At 41.1% G+C, this 21,570-nt stretch overlaps 2 protein-coding genes across 8 annotated transcripts in view; one reads left to right on the top strand and one right to left on the bottom strand.

Annotated features, from left to right (window-relative positions):
* The first annotated feature begins 2,618 nt into the window (after positions 1 to 2,618).
* zbtb12.1 (zinc finger and BTB domain containing 12, tandem duplicate 1) lies at positions 2,619 to 15,916 on the top strand. Of its 7 annotated transcripts, none has more exons than XR_005947363.1 (5): positions 2,619 to 2,886; positions 7,844 to 8,156; positions 8,597 to 9,028; positions 12,703 to 14,503; positions 14,987 to 15,916. XR_005947363.1 is itself a non-coding variant. In XM_041226576.1 (4 exons), the coding sequence occupies exons 2-4, from the start codon at positions 7,923 to 7,925 to the stop codon at positions 13,819 to 13,821; spliced, it is 1,785 nt and encodes a 594-aa protein (XP_041082510.1). In that variant the 5' UTR covers positions 2,619 to 2,886; positions 7,844 to 7,922; the 3' UTR covers positions 13,822 to 14,954. The 7 variants fall into 7 exon arrangements, 1 of the variants encoding a protein (XP_041082510.1); XR_005947361.1 differs by having other exon boundaries at positions 12,703 to 14,818; XR_005947358.1 differs by having other exon boundaries at positions 12,703 to 14,937.
* An 82-nt stretch (positions 15,917 to 15,998) lies between these two features.
* The window catches only part of cfbl (complement factor b, like), a 34,650-nt gene continuing 29,078 nt past the window's right edge, over positions 15,999 to 21,570 (bottom strand). Inside the window, exons 14-18 of the mRNA XM_041226575.1 lie at positions 21,195 to 21,274; positions 20,666 to 20,760; positions 19,017 to 19,158; positions 18,861 to 18,910; positions 15,999 to 16,549 (exon numbers count right to left, since the gene is read on the bottom strand). Coding sequence (XP_041082509.1) covers positions 16,385 to 16,549; positions 18,861 to 18,910; positions 19,017 to 19,158; positions 20,666 to 20,760; positions 21,195 to 21,274 — 532 coding nt within the window. The 3' untranslated portion in view covers positions 15,999 to 16,384. The remainder of the gene's footprint in view (positions 16,550 to 18,860; positions 18,911 to 19,016; positions 19,159 to 20,665; positions 20,761 to 21,194; positions 21,275 to 21,570) is intronic.

Below are 21,570 nucleotides of genomic sequence, written 5' to 3'. Positions count from 1 at the left end.
CACGCCCTCTGTGGTGCGTGCCCCGCCCCCTCTCTCATTCAACCCAACGGAATCATTTTTGAAGTCCCGCCCGTCACGTTGTGCGTCGCCGCCCTTTCCTATTTTCCCCTTTCCCGGGTTGTCTCACAGACCACCCCTTTCCCACAACGTGTCCGCCTCTTCTCTCCTCCGACCCCGCCTTCGCGACGCAGCTCTGCAAAGTACTGGCAGTCAGGGACGTGTATCGAGGTAGTTCATACATTTCGATAAGGTGAAGCCATCCTCGGTGCCATAATGGGTGCTGGCAAGTAGGTTGCGTCCTCTCCTGATGGTTTAAGCTGCAGGCAGACAGACTGGGTGCGTTCACGGAGATCATTCTTAGATGATCTTTGTCAAAATTGTTCAGATTCTGCTTAGGATCTGTGCAGAATGATCTCCGTGAACGCACCCATATATAAACGAATCAATCAAACGCTTCCAGTTTTTTTGTCTTTCTTTTTTTAAGCAAAGTCGTATTCTGATGCGTTTTTATAGCGCAATCATATGTGTGTGGCACTATGAAATACAAAATATTTATTAAAAAAGCATAGCGAAGAAAAATGTGTATTTGTGACTGGCGCTTTTCAGAATGATAATCATCCGATTGTGAAGCTGAAACTGTTATATTTACCCTAAACTGTAGGTTCATATATATATATATATATATATATATATATATATATATATATATATATATATATATATATATATATATATATATAAATTCTGGAAGAAAGTACAATTCAACGACAAAGTTTTAGTCTTTTCAAAACTCTTTTTCAAAGTCTCTAGCATCGAATTTTAGGTAAATATATATATATATATATATATATATAGTATATCATATATATATATAATATTATTGGGGACTAAACCAAAATTCGATGCTAGAGACTTTGAAAAAGACTACTCAAAACTTTGTCGTTGAATTTCTAATTTGGGAGAGAATGATTTGAATGTGCTATGGCCCCCTAAAAGTTATGAAATAATTTCGTTTGACGGCTTTAATATCCATGTTCCCGGGTTCTCCAGTGATGGGCGGCTGTATACAGCTTCCCGGGTTCGTAGTCTTTTCACTCAGACAGGGTTTCCCGAGAAGGTGCTGATACGTAAATACGTCATCAACGTTAGTCTCCATGACAGCACGTAACCCCTAATCGTGTTATCCGTCACGAATTAAAGGGGAATGTTGTTCTAAGTTGCGGCAGGGTTTCCTGTGTTAGACCTGGAACGGAGGGTTCTGTGTAATTGAGTTATTGAGTAATTAGACTCACACATAAGTGAACTGGTTTGTAACGTGGGCTGTGCACGGTGTGAAGGACGGATGACACAAATCGGTGTATAAAGTTCTATTGTTGGCTTAATGTAATTCAGGCTTTTTTAAACTGCTGTTCTAACTGCATTTCACAAACTGTTTAAAGAAAATACACACTACAGGACTGTCAAAATCATACACTGAAATGTATTCAAAAGAAAAAAGAAGAAAATACTATATTTAAAATGACAACTGAACACAAACACACACACATGCACACACTGACGGATGCAGGCACAAGCAAAAACATACATACTGATATACAGGCACACAAACTGACACACACACACACACACACACACACACACACACATATATATATATATATATATATATATATATATATATATATATATACATATATACTGGTATATATACAAAAGAGCTGACTTCAGTATGTTTTATGTAAAGTATGTTTGAAAACAAACAGTGACGGTGCTTCTTGTGCCATGGCAACTACACTCATTCATTTCTGTTACTCCACGTGTTTGTAATGTCATTTACTACATAGACACTGGGGTAAGAAACAATCTACTATTCCTTTCTATTGAAACCTTCGGTCATCCTGGTACTGAGGCTGTTTATCCATTTATTTTCTTGTATTCTTCTGTATTGTACATGATCTCATTTTATTTCTTCTAAAACTACAAATTGCAGGTCATTCATGTTCATTTTTGTAAAGTGTAGGTATTGGTTCATTTTCTTTTTATTTCTTGTGTTTCAATGGTGGTTCTGTATTCTTTTATATAATGTAATACCTGACTCTCAAATATCTGTTCTGATATCCACTTTTTCAGATTTATTTTTAAACCCTTTCCCTGTTTTTTGTAGTCATTTTTCATCAAAACAGATCTTTTTTTTTTTTTTTTTTTTTTTTTTTTTTTATCGTTATAGCCAATTGCTCTTTGAGTGTAGACAGGATGTGCAGATGACATTTGTAGCTATGCATATCAGTAGGTTTCAGTAAAGACATGTGTACTGGTACTAGATCCTTGATCAAGTTTAACCAAGGTATCTAAGAATTCAATTTCAGATTTTGTCCACCTTAGATCGTAGAACTAGGTACTAGATCCTTGATCTAAGTTTAACAAAGGTATCTAAGAATATATTTCAGATTTTGCCATCGTAGATCCATAGCGATTCATAACTAAGTATAATATATATATATATATATATATTATATATATTATATATATATATATCCATAGCGTCAGTCGACGTGGAAGGGGAAATTTCGAACAAAACGCAAGCGACGGACACTGCCTCTTTACTCTCTCAGGGTTCGCTCTCATCGCGCGATCCAGAACAAAGAACAGAAACACAAACCTGGAAGGGCAACCCGAAGGAGAGAAAAAAAGAGGATACGAAAACACTGCAACCAACACCGCCAGACAATCAGACCAAACCAGTGATTTCATCAATTAATCCAACGCGAGTGCACCCAAACAGAGGGGTAACCCACGGGCTGAAGCGCCCCGAGCTGTTGGGTTTTACTATTAGAATAACGAGGCTGGACCGAGGTCTTACTGGAGGACACGTACTGAGAGGCTGCGGTAGGTACACACCACGACTTCATCGCAGTAGCACTCCGCCACCACCTGCTTTATATCGTGTGCACTGGCGAGATTTCACTCCAGAATGTGCGAGGAGCAAAACAGGTTCGCAGCTGCTCAAACTTGTCAACGTTTCCCATGCATTTCCACGCACAAGAAGGGTTTAGCTTAGCTGATCGAGAGCAGCTCTATCCTCTTCGTCATGCGTGGGCAGTTTTTTATTACGTCATGCTTCCATCGCTGCAGCCCGGTCACGATGAGGTTAACCACTAGCGTTGCGTTTTGATCACCCGCAATGCTGTTGACAAACAACGTTATCAACAAACTCATAAATATTGTTAATTATTTAAAGTGATCAGACGTGCCGTTTTCCATTCGTGGAACACTAGTCCCATTATCCCCCCCCCTGGAGCATTGCGGCGCCGGTAACGCTATATTGTATCGCGTTGTATTTTCAATGCTGTGTTACTGCAATATATACATTATCGTGACTAAAGTGAAGATTGAACGACCAGTAGCATTAAACAGCGGCCGTACAACGCTGCGAAAATCTGGAGAATGACTGAACAGTCAACCTTCATATTTGCAAACAATCGCAGAAAACTGGTCTGGTTTTGTGCAGTTTTTAAGATATTTAAAATTAATTTAAAGATATCTGTAAATCAATTTGTGATATCTGTATTTCGTTTTTAGATATCTTTAAATAACTTCTTGTTCATTTGAAGATATCTTTAAATGGACAGGAAATCCATTGAAAACATAGAGCATTTTCACAGGAAGTCATTTGGAGATATCTTGAAATAGTTTCCTGTTCATTTGATCTTCAAATGATTTAGAGATGTCTCTAAATGAACAGGATGTTTTTTTTAAGATATCTTGAAATGATTTACAGTATCTTTAAACCCGTCATTTTAAGATATGTCTAAATGACAGTTTGGCGCACCATGCTAGTCAAATCCACATATTATTTAAAGATATCTCTAAATCATTTGAAGATATCTTCAAGTAACTTCCTATATCTCTAAATAACTTCCTGTTCATTTGAAGATATCTTTAAATGGACAGGAAGTCCATTAAAAACATAGAGCATTTTCACAGGAAGTCATTTTGAGATATCTTGAAATGGCTTCCCGTTCAGTTATCTTCAAATGATTTATAGATATCTCTAAATGAACAGGAAGTTATCTAGAGAGATCTCTAAATGAACAGGAAGTTATTTGAAGATATCTTCAAACGATTTAGAGATATCTTCAAATGAACAGGAAGTTATTTGAAGATATCTTCAAATGATTTAGAGATATCCTTAAATGAACATGACATTATTTAGAGATATCTCTAAATGATTTACAGATATCTAAAAATGCATTTTAGATATCTTTAAATATTTTGAGATCTGGAAATGATTTAGAGATATGTTCAGATATTTAGAGATATCTGGAAATGATTTAGAGATGTCTTCAAATATTTAGAGGTATCTGGAAATGATTTAGAGATTTCTCTAAAGGATAATTTGGCTTGCCATCCACTCCCGCTGCCTGAAGAGGTTAGACTAGGATAGTCTGACATTAACTACTCATACAGGTACCATTGTATGGTGTTGGAATTATTCTCTTCAACCATGATATTTGTATCTCTCTATGTAAAAGACTTAAATCAACGCTGTCATCACAGTGCACTGAAGCGTGTCGTGGGTTGAACTCTTTGTGCATCAGATAGCCCAACAATAGAGGGGCTGTAAAACGTGACAAGTATTTGGAAACATATTTTCTATTGAAATAAATAGATACTCGCTTTCATCACAGGTACCCTCTAAGTTAGTGAATAATAATAATAATAATAATAATAATAATAATAATAATAATAATAATAATTGTGACCTAGTTATATTCCCATTTTTAGAATATGCTTCTAATTTTGAGTGGGGATGAGATCCCTGTAGTAGCAGGTTTCCTGACCTGGAAGGTGATCTGTTACAGTGGCAACGGGCTTCAGCACACAGCAGTACTGCACAAGGAAGTCTGATTCCACTTCATTAAAGCTCGGAAGCTGGAACTTTTCCATCAGCTGAGGAAGTTTCTCCCAAAGATTAATTAAGAGGTTCAAGCTGTCATATAATGAATTCCATCTCGTCAGGCATGGTGCAGTCAGTCTGCATTATTTCAGCAGGTTTTGGTTGACCAGATGAATTCCACAAAGCAGAACATTTGCCCATTGCTGAATTATTGAGACGGGACAATGCTGGAGACTCTATCTGTCCTTTCTATATCTAATCTATATCTAATCTATCTATCTAATAATAACCCGTCTCTCTCAAACTTTTGCCAACATCTGTGATTTCGCTAAAGTTACTCCCAATCGAAGACGCGATCACTATAATTCAATTTCATACAGCTGCTGGTTAATATTTAAACTATTACTGACAATGTATTTTGGAGTATTTTGAAATTACAGAATACTCAAAAAATGTATTTTTGATTCAAAATACTTCTAAATTGGCATTTGCATTACAAAATAAAATGTAATGAAAATACCTATTTTAATTACATGTATTTTCAATTCATGCCCAACTATATATATATAGTTATCGCTGTTAGAAGTGCGTGGGCAGTGGCCCATTGGCCCACCCCTTTGGCGTCTATGATGCTACCTGTCGCATAAGTCTGATAGCAATGTACTGTATTTTACTTTATCACTGCTATTAGTTTAATAGAAGAAAAACAACACATTGATAAAAACATGTTTTCCTTCAGGGCTCAAATTAATGAGGGGCTGGGGGGGGGTCGATCCCTTTAAGTTTGCCCAATAGTTTTATTTCCAGATGTCCTTTTTAACATGTTTTAAGCTGACAGAAACCTGTTAGAAACGTGTCAATTGTATGATGACGTTCCCTGCCTTGTCTCTGCAGTTTTTCAATTCCAGTCAATGATTTTTCAGTACCATAAAGAGAAAGCATCTCCTGGCAATTCTTCTCTGCCCATTTTACATATGCTTAAATCAAGGAAGATTAAATAGCGTTCCTTTTGTAAGTAAAGAAGTCACAGCATTTCATTTCATCAGAAAAGGAATACAATTGAATCTTATTACATCTTGATCCGTGTCTCAGTCTATACTGTTGACTCAAAAAAACTCCCAACAAGACCAGCAAAGAAATCAGCCTTCGTAAAATGCACAGTTGTCTAATTCAGATTGTCAGAAGACACTTTTTCATGATCGTTGATTGTACCGAAAAACTGCATAGATTGAAAATAATGGAACAGGCAGGAAATTTCAATGAACATATTCTTAAAAGGTTCCTGTCCATTTTGAGTGATACCTGTCAGCTTACAGCATCTTAAAGGGGGAATCTGGAAATACTATTCAGAGAAACTTAAAGGGTTTGCCTACGTGGATTACAGTTTACCAGACTTCACAACTACTTCGCAAGGACATTCCCATCTGTGCAATTAGGGCAGCTTCTAAACTAAACTCCGAAAAACTGATTATCAGTGAAAAGGCAGGGAAGCCCGTGTGTGATGCAGTGGCTTCATTTATTGCTCACAGTCAAAAGGTAGGATATTCAACACATCATCACCTTTAGGGTTCCCACCACATCATATCAAATGCATGTCTTGTTTAATAGTAGATAGTGGGTGAAAACAACCGTTTCCTAGTGTTAATCACAGCACACTAATGACCCAAGCAGAAACTGCAATAAGAAAAAAATATACAGAACAAATGCCCTATTAAATATTAAGACATGAAATATTCTGTGAAGTAATGCATAGAAATATTGAGATACTGTAAAGTGATAAATATTTGTGACCAAAATATGTGGCGACTCACTTCCGTAAAACCTGTTTTGCTCCAGAAATGTTGGCAACCTGTTACAATATAAAAAGTATATCTTTTTCCATATATGAAAAAGGCATAATAAAAGGCTCGCAAATATTCATGGCTTTACAATCTACTTACAGGAAGGGCCTGGTTTGCAGAGTGGACTGGAGGGTAGTATAGAGTTAGCTAAAGAGAGAGACATCTTGAAAGGGGAAATCAGAGGAGAAGATGCAGTTTCTTAGGCAGAAAAGGGACTAGATTTGCAGCACTTTGTAAATTGAGAATCTCTGAATTTGATTTTATTGAATTGCTACCGTGTAATAAATATACTTGTGTAGAAATTAAATTATAAAGACTAAGGTCATTTATTAACACAAAAAAAGTTTTTGAAAGTAAAAGATTCCACTCAGATTACCTATATGAGTCCCTGCCTTCACTTTTAATATGACATTAGATCAAACATTGTCAAAGTGAAAGTAAAAACGAAAGAGCTTCCCTGTAGTTTGGATTTTGGAAGTTATTCACAATATTACTGTGCGGTCCCAGTTTATGAACTTAAAAATCACCTTAGAAATAATCCAGTAGACAAATGCATAGCCCATGCTGCTGTTTAGTGCACATTAGAGGGTCCAGAAAGCTTTAAGTATAGCGGACGCTTGTGTGCCTGCCTGAGTGTAAACAAAGTGGACAGTCAACATGGCCTGGTTTCTAAAAGTGCAGAAAGGCTGAATTCTAGACGAATGCAATAAACATTCATTCACAAAAGCATGGTTTTATCCAGGCAGGTTTCCACATCGGATGTATAAAACACACATTTTACTGTATTTTTGTTTACTTATTTCTGTTTTTTCTTTGTCAGTCAAAAGGTAAGCGGCAACAGCAATGACAAGAAACATGATCACTGGAGCGCTTTAAAATATATTCTCTTACCTCTTATTAACTTTAATAACATTATTGCTGCCCCCCATTGTTTTTCTGTAAAGCAAATTTTTAGTTCTTATGATAATTCAGGATATATTTCAAATGTAAGCTATCAATTGTTTTAATATTGTTTTTATTAGTGTCCTGCCTGCCACTTTGCGTAGTTTTACATTATCTCTCTCTCTCTCTCTCTCTCTCTCTCTCTCTCTCTCTCTCTCTCCAGGCTATCAATGTAATACTTGTTTTGATAATAATAAGATTAATAATAATAATAAGAGGAATTGTCTTCAGTATTAATCGCAATGATGGCTCTGCTGCCCTCTGGTGGCCCGACTGAGGTACTGCGCTTCCAGCTGCCAGGCCACGGAGCCGCCACGCTGCGGAACACGAACCAGCTGCGTTCTGACCAGCGCTTCTGTGACATCACCATCGTCGCCAATGACAACCTCAAGTTCCGGGGGCACAGGGTCATCTTCGCTGCTTGCTCCCCGTTTCTCCGAGACCAGTTCCTGCTGAACCCCTCCTCTGAGCTGCAGGTACACTGTTTGAAATGGAGGCCATTCTAAACAGCCTCTCCCATAACCGTACTGTACAGTAAAACTACAGGAAAACAACCCCTCGCTCAGTGACAGTCCCCACCTGTTCCTATTGATGGCAGTCTATCAGTCCTCTCCAATTTCAAGGAAATCCATTTTTTCAGTACTAAAGGTAGAATAGGCAGATTGTAGAAAAATAAAGTCTCCCACGTATTGTTCATGTTGCATGGTTTGCAATTCTTGTTTTGTTTCTGTTTTTGATCACAACTTATTTTTTAAAAGCTTGAGCTCAGCAAGGATCATAAAAAATATGTTCTCTACTAAAGACGCCTCTCTCTCCTCTCCACTCTACCCTCCTCTCCCCTGTCCTGCCCTCTCCCCTCTCCTTTCCTCTCCCATCCTCTCTTTCTTCTCCTCCTCTCTCCTCTCCTCTCCCCCAGGTGTCTTTCCTGCACAGCTCACGCATCGTAGCTGACTTGCTGCTCTCCTGCTACACGGGGCTCCTGGAGTTCGGGGTGCGTGACATTGTCAATTACCTGACAGCGGCGAGTTACCTGCAGATGGAGCATGTGGTGGAGAAGTGCCGCGCTGCGCTCACGCAGTTCATTGAGCCTCAGATACACAGCCTGCAGGAGGGGGCTCCTGGGGCGAGCGCAGGGTCAAAGGGCAAGGCAGGGGTGGGAGGAGGTAACCCGGGCAACAGGAAAGGGGCGGGGCTGATCAAGCAGCAGAAACACCCGATGCAGGCGCTGTCCCACTCACACCAGTCAAACCAGACCCACCCCAACCAGTTCCAGCTCCTGCAGCACATTCATCAGCACGCCCGCTACCAGCACACTACTGGAGAGGCTGAGCATCCAGGGGAACTGAAGGTACTGGGAATGGGGAGGCTGACTAGGAATGAGGAGACTGACTAGGAATGGGGAGGCTGACTGAGAATGGGGAGGCTGACTTTGGGAATAGGGAGGCTGACTCGGAATAAGGAGGCTGACTCTGGGAATGAGGAGCCTGACTCTGGGAATGGGGAGGATGACTGGGAATGGGGAGACTGACTCTGGGAATGAGGAGGCTGACTGGGAATGGGGAGGCTGACTCTGGGAATGAGGAGGCTGACTAGGAATGAGAAGGCTGCCTAGGAATGAGAAGACTGCCTGGGAATGGGGAGGCTGACTCTGGGAATGAGGAGGCTGACTGGCAATGGGGAGGCTAATTCTGGGAATGAGGAGGCTGACTCTGGGAATGGGGAGGCTGACTGGGAATGAGGAAGCTGACTGGGAATGAGGAAGCTGACTCTAGGAATGAAGAGGCTGACTCTGGGAACGGGGAGGCTGTCTCTGGGAATGGGGAGGCTGACTCTGGGGATGGTTATACTGTACTTTGGAAATAAATAAAAGTCCAAAATAATCCGCACACTGCTGTTTGAAGAGTGGCAATAAAAAAATTACAAAATCAAAATTATGCAAAGAACGTTATTTATAGAAGAGTCAAAAATAAAAATAATAATATAGCGCAAAAAGTGCTCAGTGCAAATGTTTTGCTCACACGACCATCCTCAGTGCCAGTGAATTAGAAACACCTGAATATTTAAGGGTTAATTATTAAAGATAAATATCAGAGGTCAGGTATTCAGTTAAAAACAAAACAACATGTACACAGACCAATTCATATATTAATATACTGATAGACATTAGAGGGAATATATTGTGAAATATTATTATAAAATGTCATTATGGGATGTGTTACAGAAAAATAGCAAAGATAACAAAGTTAAATACTATCTCAATGTATCTAGATCTACTAAAACAAGTCCCAGCACTAATTAAGCACTGCTATGTGTAGTAAAGGTCGTGCAACAAATGGAAGAGAATTCTTTATTTTTCTTATTCACATGAGGATTTATATCTTACATTTTGAACTTTAAAAACACCTTTATCTAACCAATCCCTTGGACAATTCCTAATAGAAATGTTGTCATACATTTTGCCAGCTTCAATGTCAAAATCTTCAGATTTAAAACAAATTAGTTTGAGTCGTAAAAATTGACCCCTTTTGAGTGGTACAAAGTGAAACCTAAAAGCATGCGAAATACTGTTTTTATCAGTCGATTTCGTCTACAGGGTGATATATAAAGATCCCTTATCAAGACATACAGTGGTATCGAGAAAACTGCCCTTGAAAACATCATATTCCAAACTAAAATTAATAGATGAAATCAGACCATTCAAATAAGCAAGAAGTTCTAGGAAAATATCATCAGTATACCTTTTCCACATGATGATGTTATCTATGAAATGATTATGTCCAAATATATTGTTGTATTCGAGAAATCCCATAAAAAGATTGGCATAGTCGGGTGCAAACGGAGCTCCCATTGCTGTGCCCTGGATTTCTAGATAAAAAATCTTTCTCAAAGAGGAAGTATTTTTTGGTGAGAACCAGTAGCAGCGTGATTTCCCTGCACATGGGGACATTAGTGACGGTGTAAATTATATGTGGAAACGGTTGTTTTGTGTGCTTTTTGGAGTTGTTAAGTTTGACTAAAAATAGTTTACAGATGGTGCTCGGTTGAGACTTGCTGCCTTCTAGTGATTGGCTGTGCCGGTCCTCAATCAGCAGGTGAGCGGGTCTCGACTGTGTGTTCTTCAGCATTAAAACACCTGGTCGGGATTGCTCTGGGTGACTGCAAAGCCATGCTACACACAGGGGCGCTGCGTCCATTCTGCAGGAACTATAGCTACACAACCCTGAAACTGCAAGCGGTGCTCGTGAAGGCAATGCCCAGCCAAGGCCGTATGAAGCAGCAGGAGTCATATGAATACCGGCTCATAAGCAGGTTAGTTTAGGGGATAGTGATCCCAAGTAATGAATAGAGAGGGTGTAGCAGGTTCCTGGAGCAGGGTGCCTCATTCAGTAAGGCTAGCGCTCGCCCTGTGTGGCACCTTTTATTTGTAGTTTTTGTACTGTGTTTTATTTTGCCTTTAGTACAGTCTTCTGTATGTGTCCTCTGTGCGCTACCATCGCTGGTAGCGTCACGTAACTGGTTTGTTTACTTTTTCTCTGTGTTAATAAATCCTGCGCACCTCAGCGGTATTTCAACTCCAACTCCCACGTCTCTCTGTCTTGCATATCAGCGGTCACCCACACACGTGACACGAGTACCCTGTCACAGAACCATATGTGCCATGTCAAGTAAAAATGCAGTTGGTGTCTGGATCCCTTAGATGTGAAGGTAATTCAATAGCAAGGGGTCTCAAGAATCGGAGATATATCTCGATCTCAATCACAGGCTTTATAGGATGATTACATGATCATTCCGATTCATATGCTGATTGTAAAAAGCAATCAATTTCCGATTTGAAAGCAGTGGTGGGGTCACCTGCCAATTTCTTGTTAAAGTTAATATCAGATAATTGGCGTCTTCTGTATTGTAGGAATCTTTAGACAATGAAACAAGACTACCACTTTTATCTTGGCCCTTAATGCAGCAAGTTCATCTTTACTACAGTTACTTGGCTGTAGTGTTTCAAAAAAGCAGTATTAACTTGTGGACAAAGTGTTCTAAAAAATGTAAAAAGTTGAAGGCGTACTATGTCTGTTATAGAAATATATTTTAATTTTAAAGAACAAAAAAACGTAGAGTTCTACCTGAAGTTTAAATGGGTTGGTCGGTTATAGTCGGAACAGGTGAAAGTCAGAAAAGATTTCTGACAGTCTGAGGGCTTGACCACAAATCAAGTTGTTTTTCTGGTTCTGTTCCGATATTCCCCGTTGCATTGTCCCCTTCGTATGTCCCGCACCTCATTTCCCCCTCCCGTTTGGGATATCGGCGCGTTTTTGTGACCCCACTTTTATTACCTCAGGATCTAGCACCTCTGATCTTCTCATTGATTCCGATGGGGATATTTTAGACAACTCATTACCTCAAAGCAACACAGACAGTGCTATACCTCGCCAGTTAATGTTTATTTGACTAATTCATAATGCTATTTTAAGACTTGTTAATATTTAGCTTCATGGTCACTAATGGTTATGTCTATATAGTATTTACATATGTTCTGAATATTAACATTAGTGTTCATTTATTTTAATAGATTTATTATTAGTAATCTTAAACATTCAGGTGTTCCTAGTGTTGGCACTGAGGATGGTTGTGTGAGCGAAATGTTTGCACTGTATTATTTTCTTTGGCTGTTCTATAAATAAAAGACAATTTTTTCACATAATTTTGATTTTGTAGTTTTTTTTTTTATTGGACGGATTATTGTGGACTTTTAATTCCTTCATGCATTTGGAGATCGACGCACCTGTTTTTTTTCTCTTTTATTTTGGATTTCACTTTTAAGGCGCAGTAAGGACTTCATCTAAAATTATACTGTACATTTATAATAGTTTGTCATGCTTGTTTTATAATATGCCTTACCACACCTGTGGTAAGGCATATTATGTGTGGGAAACTTTTATAAGGGTTAGTTTACCATGGTTTGATTTTTAATATACATTACCATCGCTCTCTGTGCTTTACAATGCTTGTCTCTTCCTTCCGCAGGTCAAAGTGGAGGAATTTCCTGAAGACTGCGGGGACGACTTTGAAGACGAGTACGAGGAGCTGTCTGACGTGTGCATCGTGGAGGATGGAGGGAGCATGGGGGGATGGATGGGGAGGGAGAGAGAGAGGGAGGAGGGGGTGGAGGCCGAGGGAGGAGGCAGTGAAATCCTAAACAAGGAGGAGGAAGAGGAGGAGAACAGAGAGACGCCGATGACAAACGAAGCCCAGACGACGTCGACAACAGCCAGGAGCAGCGGCAGCCCCAAGACGAGGGGCAGGAAGCCGACGCCGTGGGAGTACAGGCGCCAGCAGCAGGGCACGCTGGGAAGGGAAGGGACGCCCATCCAGGAAGGAGACGGGGTTCACTCCACGGGAGAGGGGCTGGGAGGCGGAGGTGGGGAGGAGGAGGAGGGAGGAGGGGAGTCGACTCTGGGAGAGGAAAGGGAGGAAGAGGGGGGCTTCAAAGCCTACTACCAGCCCCTACAGGAGCATCACCTTGGGGAAGGACACGGCCTGGCGGAGGTGGAGGAGGAGGGCTGTGTAGGTTTGGAGTGCCCGGAGGATGTTGCCCGGAGAGTGGGATCCACCTCTTCCAGCTGCGAGGGAACCTCCTTCTCCGTGGAAATGGCCCAGAGGGATTTCCTAGCCCCACATTGCGGGCTGTTCCCACCCCAGCAGCAACAGCAGCAGCAGCAGCTCCCCATCTCGCTGGGCTCTTCGGGAGTCAAAACCATCAAGTGCAGCCGGTGTGAGGAGTTCTTCCAGAGCGTGGAGAGGCTGGTGACGCACATGCGTGCCTCACACTGCGTGTTCATGTGCCCGCGCTGCGGGAAGCAGTTCAACCACACCAGCAACCTGAACCGCCACATGAACGTACACCGCGGCATCAAGTCCCACGCCTGCCACGTGTGCGCCAAGAGCTTCACACAGAAGTCCACGCTGTACGACCACATGAACCTGCACAGCGGCGAGCGGCCCTACCGCTGCTCCTACTGCCACGTGAGGTTCGCACACAAGCCAGCCATCCGCCGCCACCTGAAGGAGCAACACGGCAAGACCACCGCCGAGAACTGCATGGACGCCAACAGCGTGGCAGAGATCAACGTGGTGGTACGCTGAGAGGAGTGGGGAGAGAGGAGAGGAGAGGGGAGGGGAGGAGAGAAGAGGGGGAAGGAGACTGAGGAAACAGGTTTTAATCAGTGTAGTGGTGTGCAAGGAACCTGCTGTAGGTTAGTAACTAACTACAACAAACAGAAACACGTTGTATGCATGTGCAACCGAGCATATTGCTCAGCACAGGATACTGTTCAGCAGACATGTTTGCAGACGTCTGCAGTTTAATTTGGGGGAGAAGGCGATAGACAGGGAAAGAGTTTTTGCATGGCGGTGTGATGAGAGGGGGGGAAGGAGAGGGGGATGGAAGAGGACAGAGGGGGAAAGAGACAACAATGAATATCAGTTAGTGTATTATAAAGATAAGAAAGGGTGTGATGGAACTGCACAACATTCCGCACACTCCATTGACTTTTATGACATCAAACAGTGAGATGGGTAGAGGGAGAGATGGAGAAAGAAACTCTTATTCACACCCACGCTGTATGACCATCTCTTATTTTTTAAGGCGCTGACAGTGGTTGTAGTTTGTTTTATATACCACTCCATGATTCACTCTTCTGACTTGTAAACGTGCAACACAATAAACAAGATCGGACCTTCTCAAGGTGGTGGCTACAAGCAGACAACACAGTTCACCGACTACAAGTCATTGATACGCTGGGGTACAGTTGTTTCAGAGGGACAGGTCGTTGATACGCTGGAGTACAGTTGTTTCAGAAGGACAGGTCATTGATACGCTGGGGTACAGTTGTTTCAGAGGGACAGGTCATTGATACGCTGGGTAGAGTTGTTTCAGGGGGACAGGTCATTGATACGCTGGGGTACAGTTGTTTCAGAGGGACAGGTCATTGATACGCTGGGGTACAGTTGTTTCAGAGGACAGGTCATTGATACGCTGGGTAGAGTTGTTTCAGGGGGACAGGTCATTGATACGCTGGGTACAGTTGTTTCAGAGGGACAGGTCATTGATACGCTGGGTAGAGTTGTTTCAGAGGGACAGGTCATTGATACGCTGGGGTACAGTTGTTTCAGAGGGACAGGTCATTGATACGCTGGGTAGAGTTGTTTCAGAGGGACAGGTCATTGATACGCTGGGGTAGAGTTGTTTCAGAAGGACAGGTCATTGATACGCTGGGGTACAGTTGTTTCAGTTGTTTCAGAGGGACAGGTCATTGATACGCTGGGGTACAGTTGTTTCAGAAGGACAGGTCATTGATACGCTGGGGTAGAGTTGTTTCAGAAGGACAGGTCATTGATACGCTGGGGTACAGTTGTTTCAGAGGGACAGGTCATTGATACGCTGGGTAGAGTTGTTTCAGAGGGACAGGTCATTGATACGCTGGGGTACAGTTGTTTCAGAGGGACAGGTCATTGATACGCTGGGGTACAGTTGTTTCAGAGGGACAGGTCATTGATACGCTGGGTAGAGTTGTTTCAGAGGGACAGGTCATTGATACGCTGGGGTAGAGTTGTTTCAGAAGGACAGGTCATTGATACGCTGGGGTACAGTTGTTTCAGAGGGACAGGTCATTGATACGCTGGGGTACAGTTGTTTCAGAGGGACAGGTCATTGATACGCTGGGGTACAGTTGTTTCAGAGGGACAGGTCATTGATACGCTGGGTAGAGTTGTTTCAGAAGGACAGGTCATTGATACGCTGGGGTACAGTTGTTTCAGAGGGACAGGTCATTGATACGCTGGGTAGAGTTGTTTCAGAAGGACAGGTCATTGATACGCTGGGGTACAGTTGTTTCAGAGGGACAGGTCATTGATACGCTGGGGTACAGTTGTTTCAGAGGGACAGGTCATTGATACGCTGGGGTACAGTTGTTTCAGAGGGACAGGTCATTGATTCACTGGGGACAGTTAGTTACTTGGTGTAAAGTTTAGACATGATTCTCAGAACTCTATTGAGTTGACAGAGTTGATTTAAAAAAATGCTCTTATTAGTGTCCCCCCTGCCTTACTTCCATGAGAATCCACTGTGAGTTGTGTTAAGTCTCAGCTTTAGAATTATGTTTTTTACTTGTGTAAATAAGGTTTTTAACAAATCTGCTTCAGAAGAATAAAACAGATTCTGTGTTTTTATTAAAAAAAAGTTGTCTTTTTTATGCTTCATAACTGAAAACTATAAACTATATTTGTACCTCTCTGCATATAAACCGAATACACGTTGACCATAATGTGTGAAACTTTTATTTAGGACAAGAAATGTGGTCTGTTATATATCTGTATTTAAAAAAGCAGCACAAACTGAAATAGCTGTAAACTTAACGCTACTGGACTCAAACTCCGAGCTGAGACTACCTCACTAAACAAAAACAGACATTATCAGAAGAGACAGGAAGAAATGTACTTCAGTATTACATTCACCGGACAAATACTAGATAAGATTTCATAACACTGCTGTATAAAGCGGCCAGTGAATGGTCAGTATCACCAGGCTTCCTTTGGCCTTGTTCATTAATATTAACATGTTTCATATAATAGTTTGTTAGCAAGCCAGTGAAAAGTGCAGCAGATACAGGAGACAGCTCTGACGGGTTTACAGTTGAGCACATGCTGGTTATTTGATGAAGTTCAGTTCTTTTGGTTCATTTGTTCCCAGTTTATCTCTCAAGAAATCCTGCACCTCGAAGAGGTTAATATGATAATCCCGGGAGTCTTCCTCAGTGGGCTGCCTCCTGCCTCCAACACAAAGATTCTTGTTCCCCCAGCTTATAACTCCCACCTGAAAACAGGAACACAATGCATTCAAAGCACATTTTTTATTTAGTTTTAAACAGAGCAGACTACATGTTCCGGTACATTAGGGGGCATGAAACCCCCACATCAGAAGCAGACCTAATTAGGTGATTTTTTATAGCTGCCCAGCTGATTATTTTATAGTGAGCTCTTAAGTCTAGTCTATCTGATTAGGACTAATACAAATCTAATCTAGATGTATTTCAATAATATATTAATATGGAAGTATATTAGTACTGCTGCAATACATCAAATGAAAAGATACTTCAATAGTCATGGACAGACTACCCCAATGCCATCCGAGATGTCTGTAGGAGGCAGGGAGTGCAGGACTAAAGGCTGGTGAAATCAAGGCAGATCGCATGTTCCCTGTTGTAGACTGCGGCAGACAGACGGGCGGATACATTGCAGTGCACAAGAGATCTCATTTCCAGGACATGACTGATAGGAAGTTGTTATATAATATAGCCACACCGAATTGGGGGTTATGTCGCTATCTGAAAATACTGAACACAGTGATAGTGAAGGTCCATTACACAGCGAAATACAGGACTTGCACAATTGTACGGTCAGCGTGGGCTAACAGTAGATTTAAAAAGTCAGTGATTTCGAATGGTGGAATTGCGAGTGAGCACTACATACTGTAAATGCACCAGTTTCTTTTAGATTATATATTAAGTAAGTTTATTGATTTATATAGCGCCTTTCATACAACAGTATCTCAAATCGCTTTACAAGTCAATGAAAACTAGAATTACACTAAAGTCAACTAATACAATTAAAAAACATGAACATGAAAAAGTGTAGTAAAATAAATCAAAACACCAAAAAAACACGAGTTAGTAGAGAAATAAAAATAGAACACTTAACATTTTGTAAAAAATGCTTTTCTAAAAAAGTGAGTTTTTATTTAAAAAATTAAGTGACTGCATCTTGTAAGGATATTTTCTGTGAAGTTATAATGCATGAATTATTATAAAGACTACTCTTTGCAGTCATGAAGCCAGACTGTATTTTGGGGGGTTGTGTGAAGTGGAATTCTGCGAGTCCTGGGGGAATTGCAATGTGGTCTCACAGTCATTGGCTTGAGGTGATGATTGCTTGTCCTGAAGATTGCTTGTCTTCAATGGTACTGCACCAACTTTTGATTGCCCTTTGAAAGTCTTTTGTATCTCTGATCTGCACATTATTTGCCAGACATGGCTCCTCTCTCATTAGCATTGTGTCCACCACAAAACTATATATATATATATATATGCCACAACCAACAGTCAAGTCCCAGAGAGAGAACTGTGCTCTTAAGTAAAATAGCCTGCCAACTAACCCTACAAGCTGCCTTACCTGGTTGATCCTGGAATATACAATACATTGTCTTTACGTTTGAAAGCATTTTATGTCAGGACTTTCATTTTTGAAGAAAAAATAACCTTACAATCGTTAATATCAGATAGTAGTTTATTCCACCATCTGGGAGCATTGTAACTGAAGCTCTTTCTCGTTTCCTTTTTGTCTTAATCTTTGGGAGGGTCAGAAGAGCAGAATCAGCTGACTTCAAAGCACGTCTCGGTACATATAGGGACAAAACCTCTTTTAGATAATCGGGTGCCAGTCCATGAACTGTTTTGTAAGCTAGAAGTAGGATCTTATTATCAACTCTAAATTGTATTGGAAGCCAGTGTAGAGAATCCAGCACGGGAATTAAGTGGTGGCTTGAACTTTTTTTAAAGACAAGACAAGATCTAATCTTAGCAATATTTTGTAGATGATAAAAAGAGACTTTGGTGACATTATGGATATATGATAAATCAGAATCAAATATGAATCCCACATTGCTGGTCTCTAATTTTGGCATTGAAGATAAATTATTGGCAAATTCCAGTTGTTGCTGAGAACCCCCAAATCAAAACTTCTTTCTTATCTGAGTTAAACTGCAAAACACTTTGAGGCATCCAGATCATTTCTCTTCTAAACATTGCAGTGCATCCTTTTCATGCTCCCTCCTGCAACAATGACATATTTTTTTTTCTCCTGGCAAACGCTTCCAAGCAAATGTCGAAAAATGTATTGTCCTGTTGCTTCCTGACCTATGATTTGTGATTAAAACTTTCAAAAGAGTCGGCAATATGTTTCAAATGTAACGCTGCAGTACAGACAGCAGGGACACAGCACAGGTAACGTACAGTGTTTTTGTACATGTTGCAGGGTGTCCTGTAGCACTGTACAATTTTATTAGAAAGATGTAACAGCAGCAGGTGTACAAGCGCAGTCAGGTTGGTTGGATTTCTGCTTGTACTCACCTGAAACATTCTTCTTTTCTTCTCAAGAAAGAGGGAGCCCCCTGAATCACCTGTAAACACAACAGAGGCATGAGGTGTTGCTATTACTGGACCGAAATCAGAGAAAACAACAAAAGCAAGTAAAGTCAGAGCCCTTCTCTCAGAGTGGTAATGCACCTTTGCAGGTCATGTCATCTATCACTGGGTCTGTGCCTCCAGTGCACAGGAATCTGTCCGTCACAACGTCGTGCCAGTTTATACCAGGGACATCCTTAAAGATTGCGGCATTCAGTGCATCTTTATAGCATTGCTCTTTGAGCTGTCAAACAGAAAAAAAAGAGAATCTTGATTCGAAATGTCCACAGATAGAAACAGGAAGGCCTTTAAAGGAACCGTGGCATGTTTAAAATCTGTCACTGTTATGAAATAGTCCACGACTGTAACGTTTGCAAGTGGCAGCTGCAGACCGTGGTATCACACACCATATATAAAACATTGCTATTGAACACACATTACATTACGATCAAGTCCGATATATTTATGATCCTTATTCTAGACAATCTGGATAAATAGAGACATGTGCCTGCGATGCACTGTGCTGTGCTGTGTTGAGCAGCACTTTGTAATGCAGTGTTGTGTGGTGCTGTGTTGTGCTGCGCTGTGCTGTGCTTCACTGTGCCGGTTGTGCTGCAGTCTTGCACCAGGGTCCAGTAAACCCTAGTGCCAGCACTGTTTCAGTCAAATCACCTCCTGAAAATTCAACTATAGCATTTTGCTTTACTCAATGCAATCTGGTTCGCTCTTCACATACATCGTTACTGAGCAGGTTAATGATGTCACTTTCGTCGACTACTGAAAATTCTACTATAGAAGTGACTACTCTTGCTTACTCAAGGCAATCATGTCTCTATGATACACTGTTACTGATCAGATCGACAATCTCCCTTCAATACTCCCTTCAGTTAATGTTCCCCCTTTAACTCACAACCTCAGATACACATGTTGCTGTAGGATGGTCAAAGATCTGCTCCCAACCTTCACCTTCCAAGCTGGCTATCACAAAGGATTCCTGGAGTCCCTCATCAGCACTCTGCGCTAGGGATGTTTCTCCCCATTTAAGGATGTCCTTTTGGAAGCGACATTCATCTCTGCTACTGTGAGTTCCTCTGTGTGGCAAAATCCCTTCCTGAAACCAGTCCCTTGATGCATCCTCTGCATCGGAGACCTCAATCTTCAAACTCAGGTCTTGTATTCCTTACATTTAAAGCACTCAGTCATATTATTTGTCCTTTTTCTTCTCTTTCAAGCTACCCATTGATGCGTCCTGCATCATATATGCATGCAGTCAGAAAATGTTTAGCAAATAATACATGAATGAGCTCTCTTATGGAATTTCAGTATTTTTTTGGTATATGTGTAATGTTATGTCTGGTTTTTGTTTTGTTCCCTTCGCTGTTCTATTTTATTTTATTGGTGGCCAAATGAGGCAGGCTGCACTTGCAGTTCAACACAACCTAAAAACTCCTTGTAAACCCAGTTTAAGAAAGTTTCAAGACGCCAGCTGTCGCACAAGGCTACACTGGAATGCTGACAGGCACATTTAAACATACCCTCCCATACGGTATCATTAATAGGGTCATTTGTATTTGGAAGGAGAATTCATCTCCCTAAAAGAGAACTAAATCTAAACCTAAAATGCAGGAAAGGTACTACCAACAGTGTGCCAAAAAAGTCTGACTTATTTTAGCAAATAAACCCTGCCAATGTTAATAAAGCTATTGGGAGGAATGTACATTGATTTTAAAGTAGTTTTCAGAACCACCCACCTCTTGTTTTATTTTAATTTTTACATCCTTTTTAACCAATTTATCTGTTAGGAAGCTTGCGTCCTCAGTAGCAAGGTCCGGCAGTAGAATCTTACCTGTGAGGAAAGAAAGTGAAATATTGCCATTGTAAATCCAATCCCTCTCTGCCACTGCAGTGCCACTGTCTGTCTGTCTGCCTGTCTGCCATTGCCATTGCAGTGCCACTGTCTGTCTGTCTGCCACTGCAGTGCCACTGTCTGTCTGTCTGTCACTGCAGTGCCACTGTCTGTCTGTTTGCCACTGCAGTGCCACTGTCTGTCTGCCTATACTTGTGCTACCATTACCCCATGTATAATAGAGAACCATTGCCATTGAAGTTCCACTGTTTGTTTGACATTGAACATCGAACAAATAGTAGTTAGTATACTGTGGTCCCATTTGACCAGTGGCAGCCTCATCCCATCGTAGATGCCCTATACTTGTGCTAACAAAGACCTTTCACAGAAAATAACATCTCAGGTGAAGCATGAAAGAGGGAAAGTGAGTTTACGATGCTCTTCGCAGGTCGTTGTCTTCTTATCAAGTCTCAACGCTCCAGAGGCCTGCTCAGTGCAGGGGATGCAGATTGGCCTAAAAGGAAACAAGCAGTCTTGTTACCATACTGGGGAAATCAGCCAGTTTCTAAACAATTAAAGAACACGATACTAACAAAGTAAGTTCAGTAGGGGAGAGGTCAGAAATGAGAAGGGGGAGGGGGGTCACTGTTACTGTACTGTGTACTGTGCGGTCTGTATCAGTGGCCAGATGTTAAAACAATGTGGCAGTGAAAGGGTTCGTTTTTACTGGACAGCAGGATAGAGCTGTGTACCAGTCACATGTCAATGCCACAGTCACCAGCACATTTACAATTGAGGGTTTACTGTGAG

Source organism: Polyodon spathula, chromosome 24, assembly GCF_017654505.1.
Source record: "Polyodon spathula isolate WHYD16114869_AA chromosome 24, ASM1765450v1, whole genome shotgun sequence".
Taxonomy (NCBI): Eukaryota; Metazoa; Chordata; class Actinopteri; order Acipenseriformes; family Polyodontidae; genus Polyodon; species Polyodon spathula.
The sequence above is the reverse complement of the archived record's forward strand: the minus strand, read 5'-3'. Positions and strand labels throughout refer to the sequence as shown.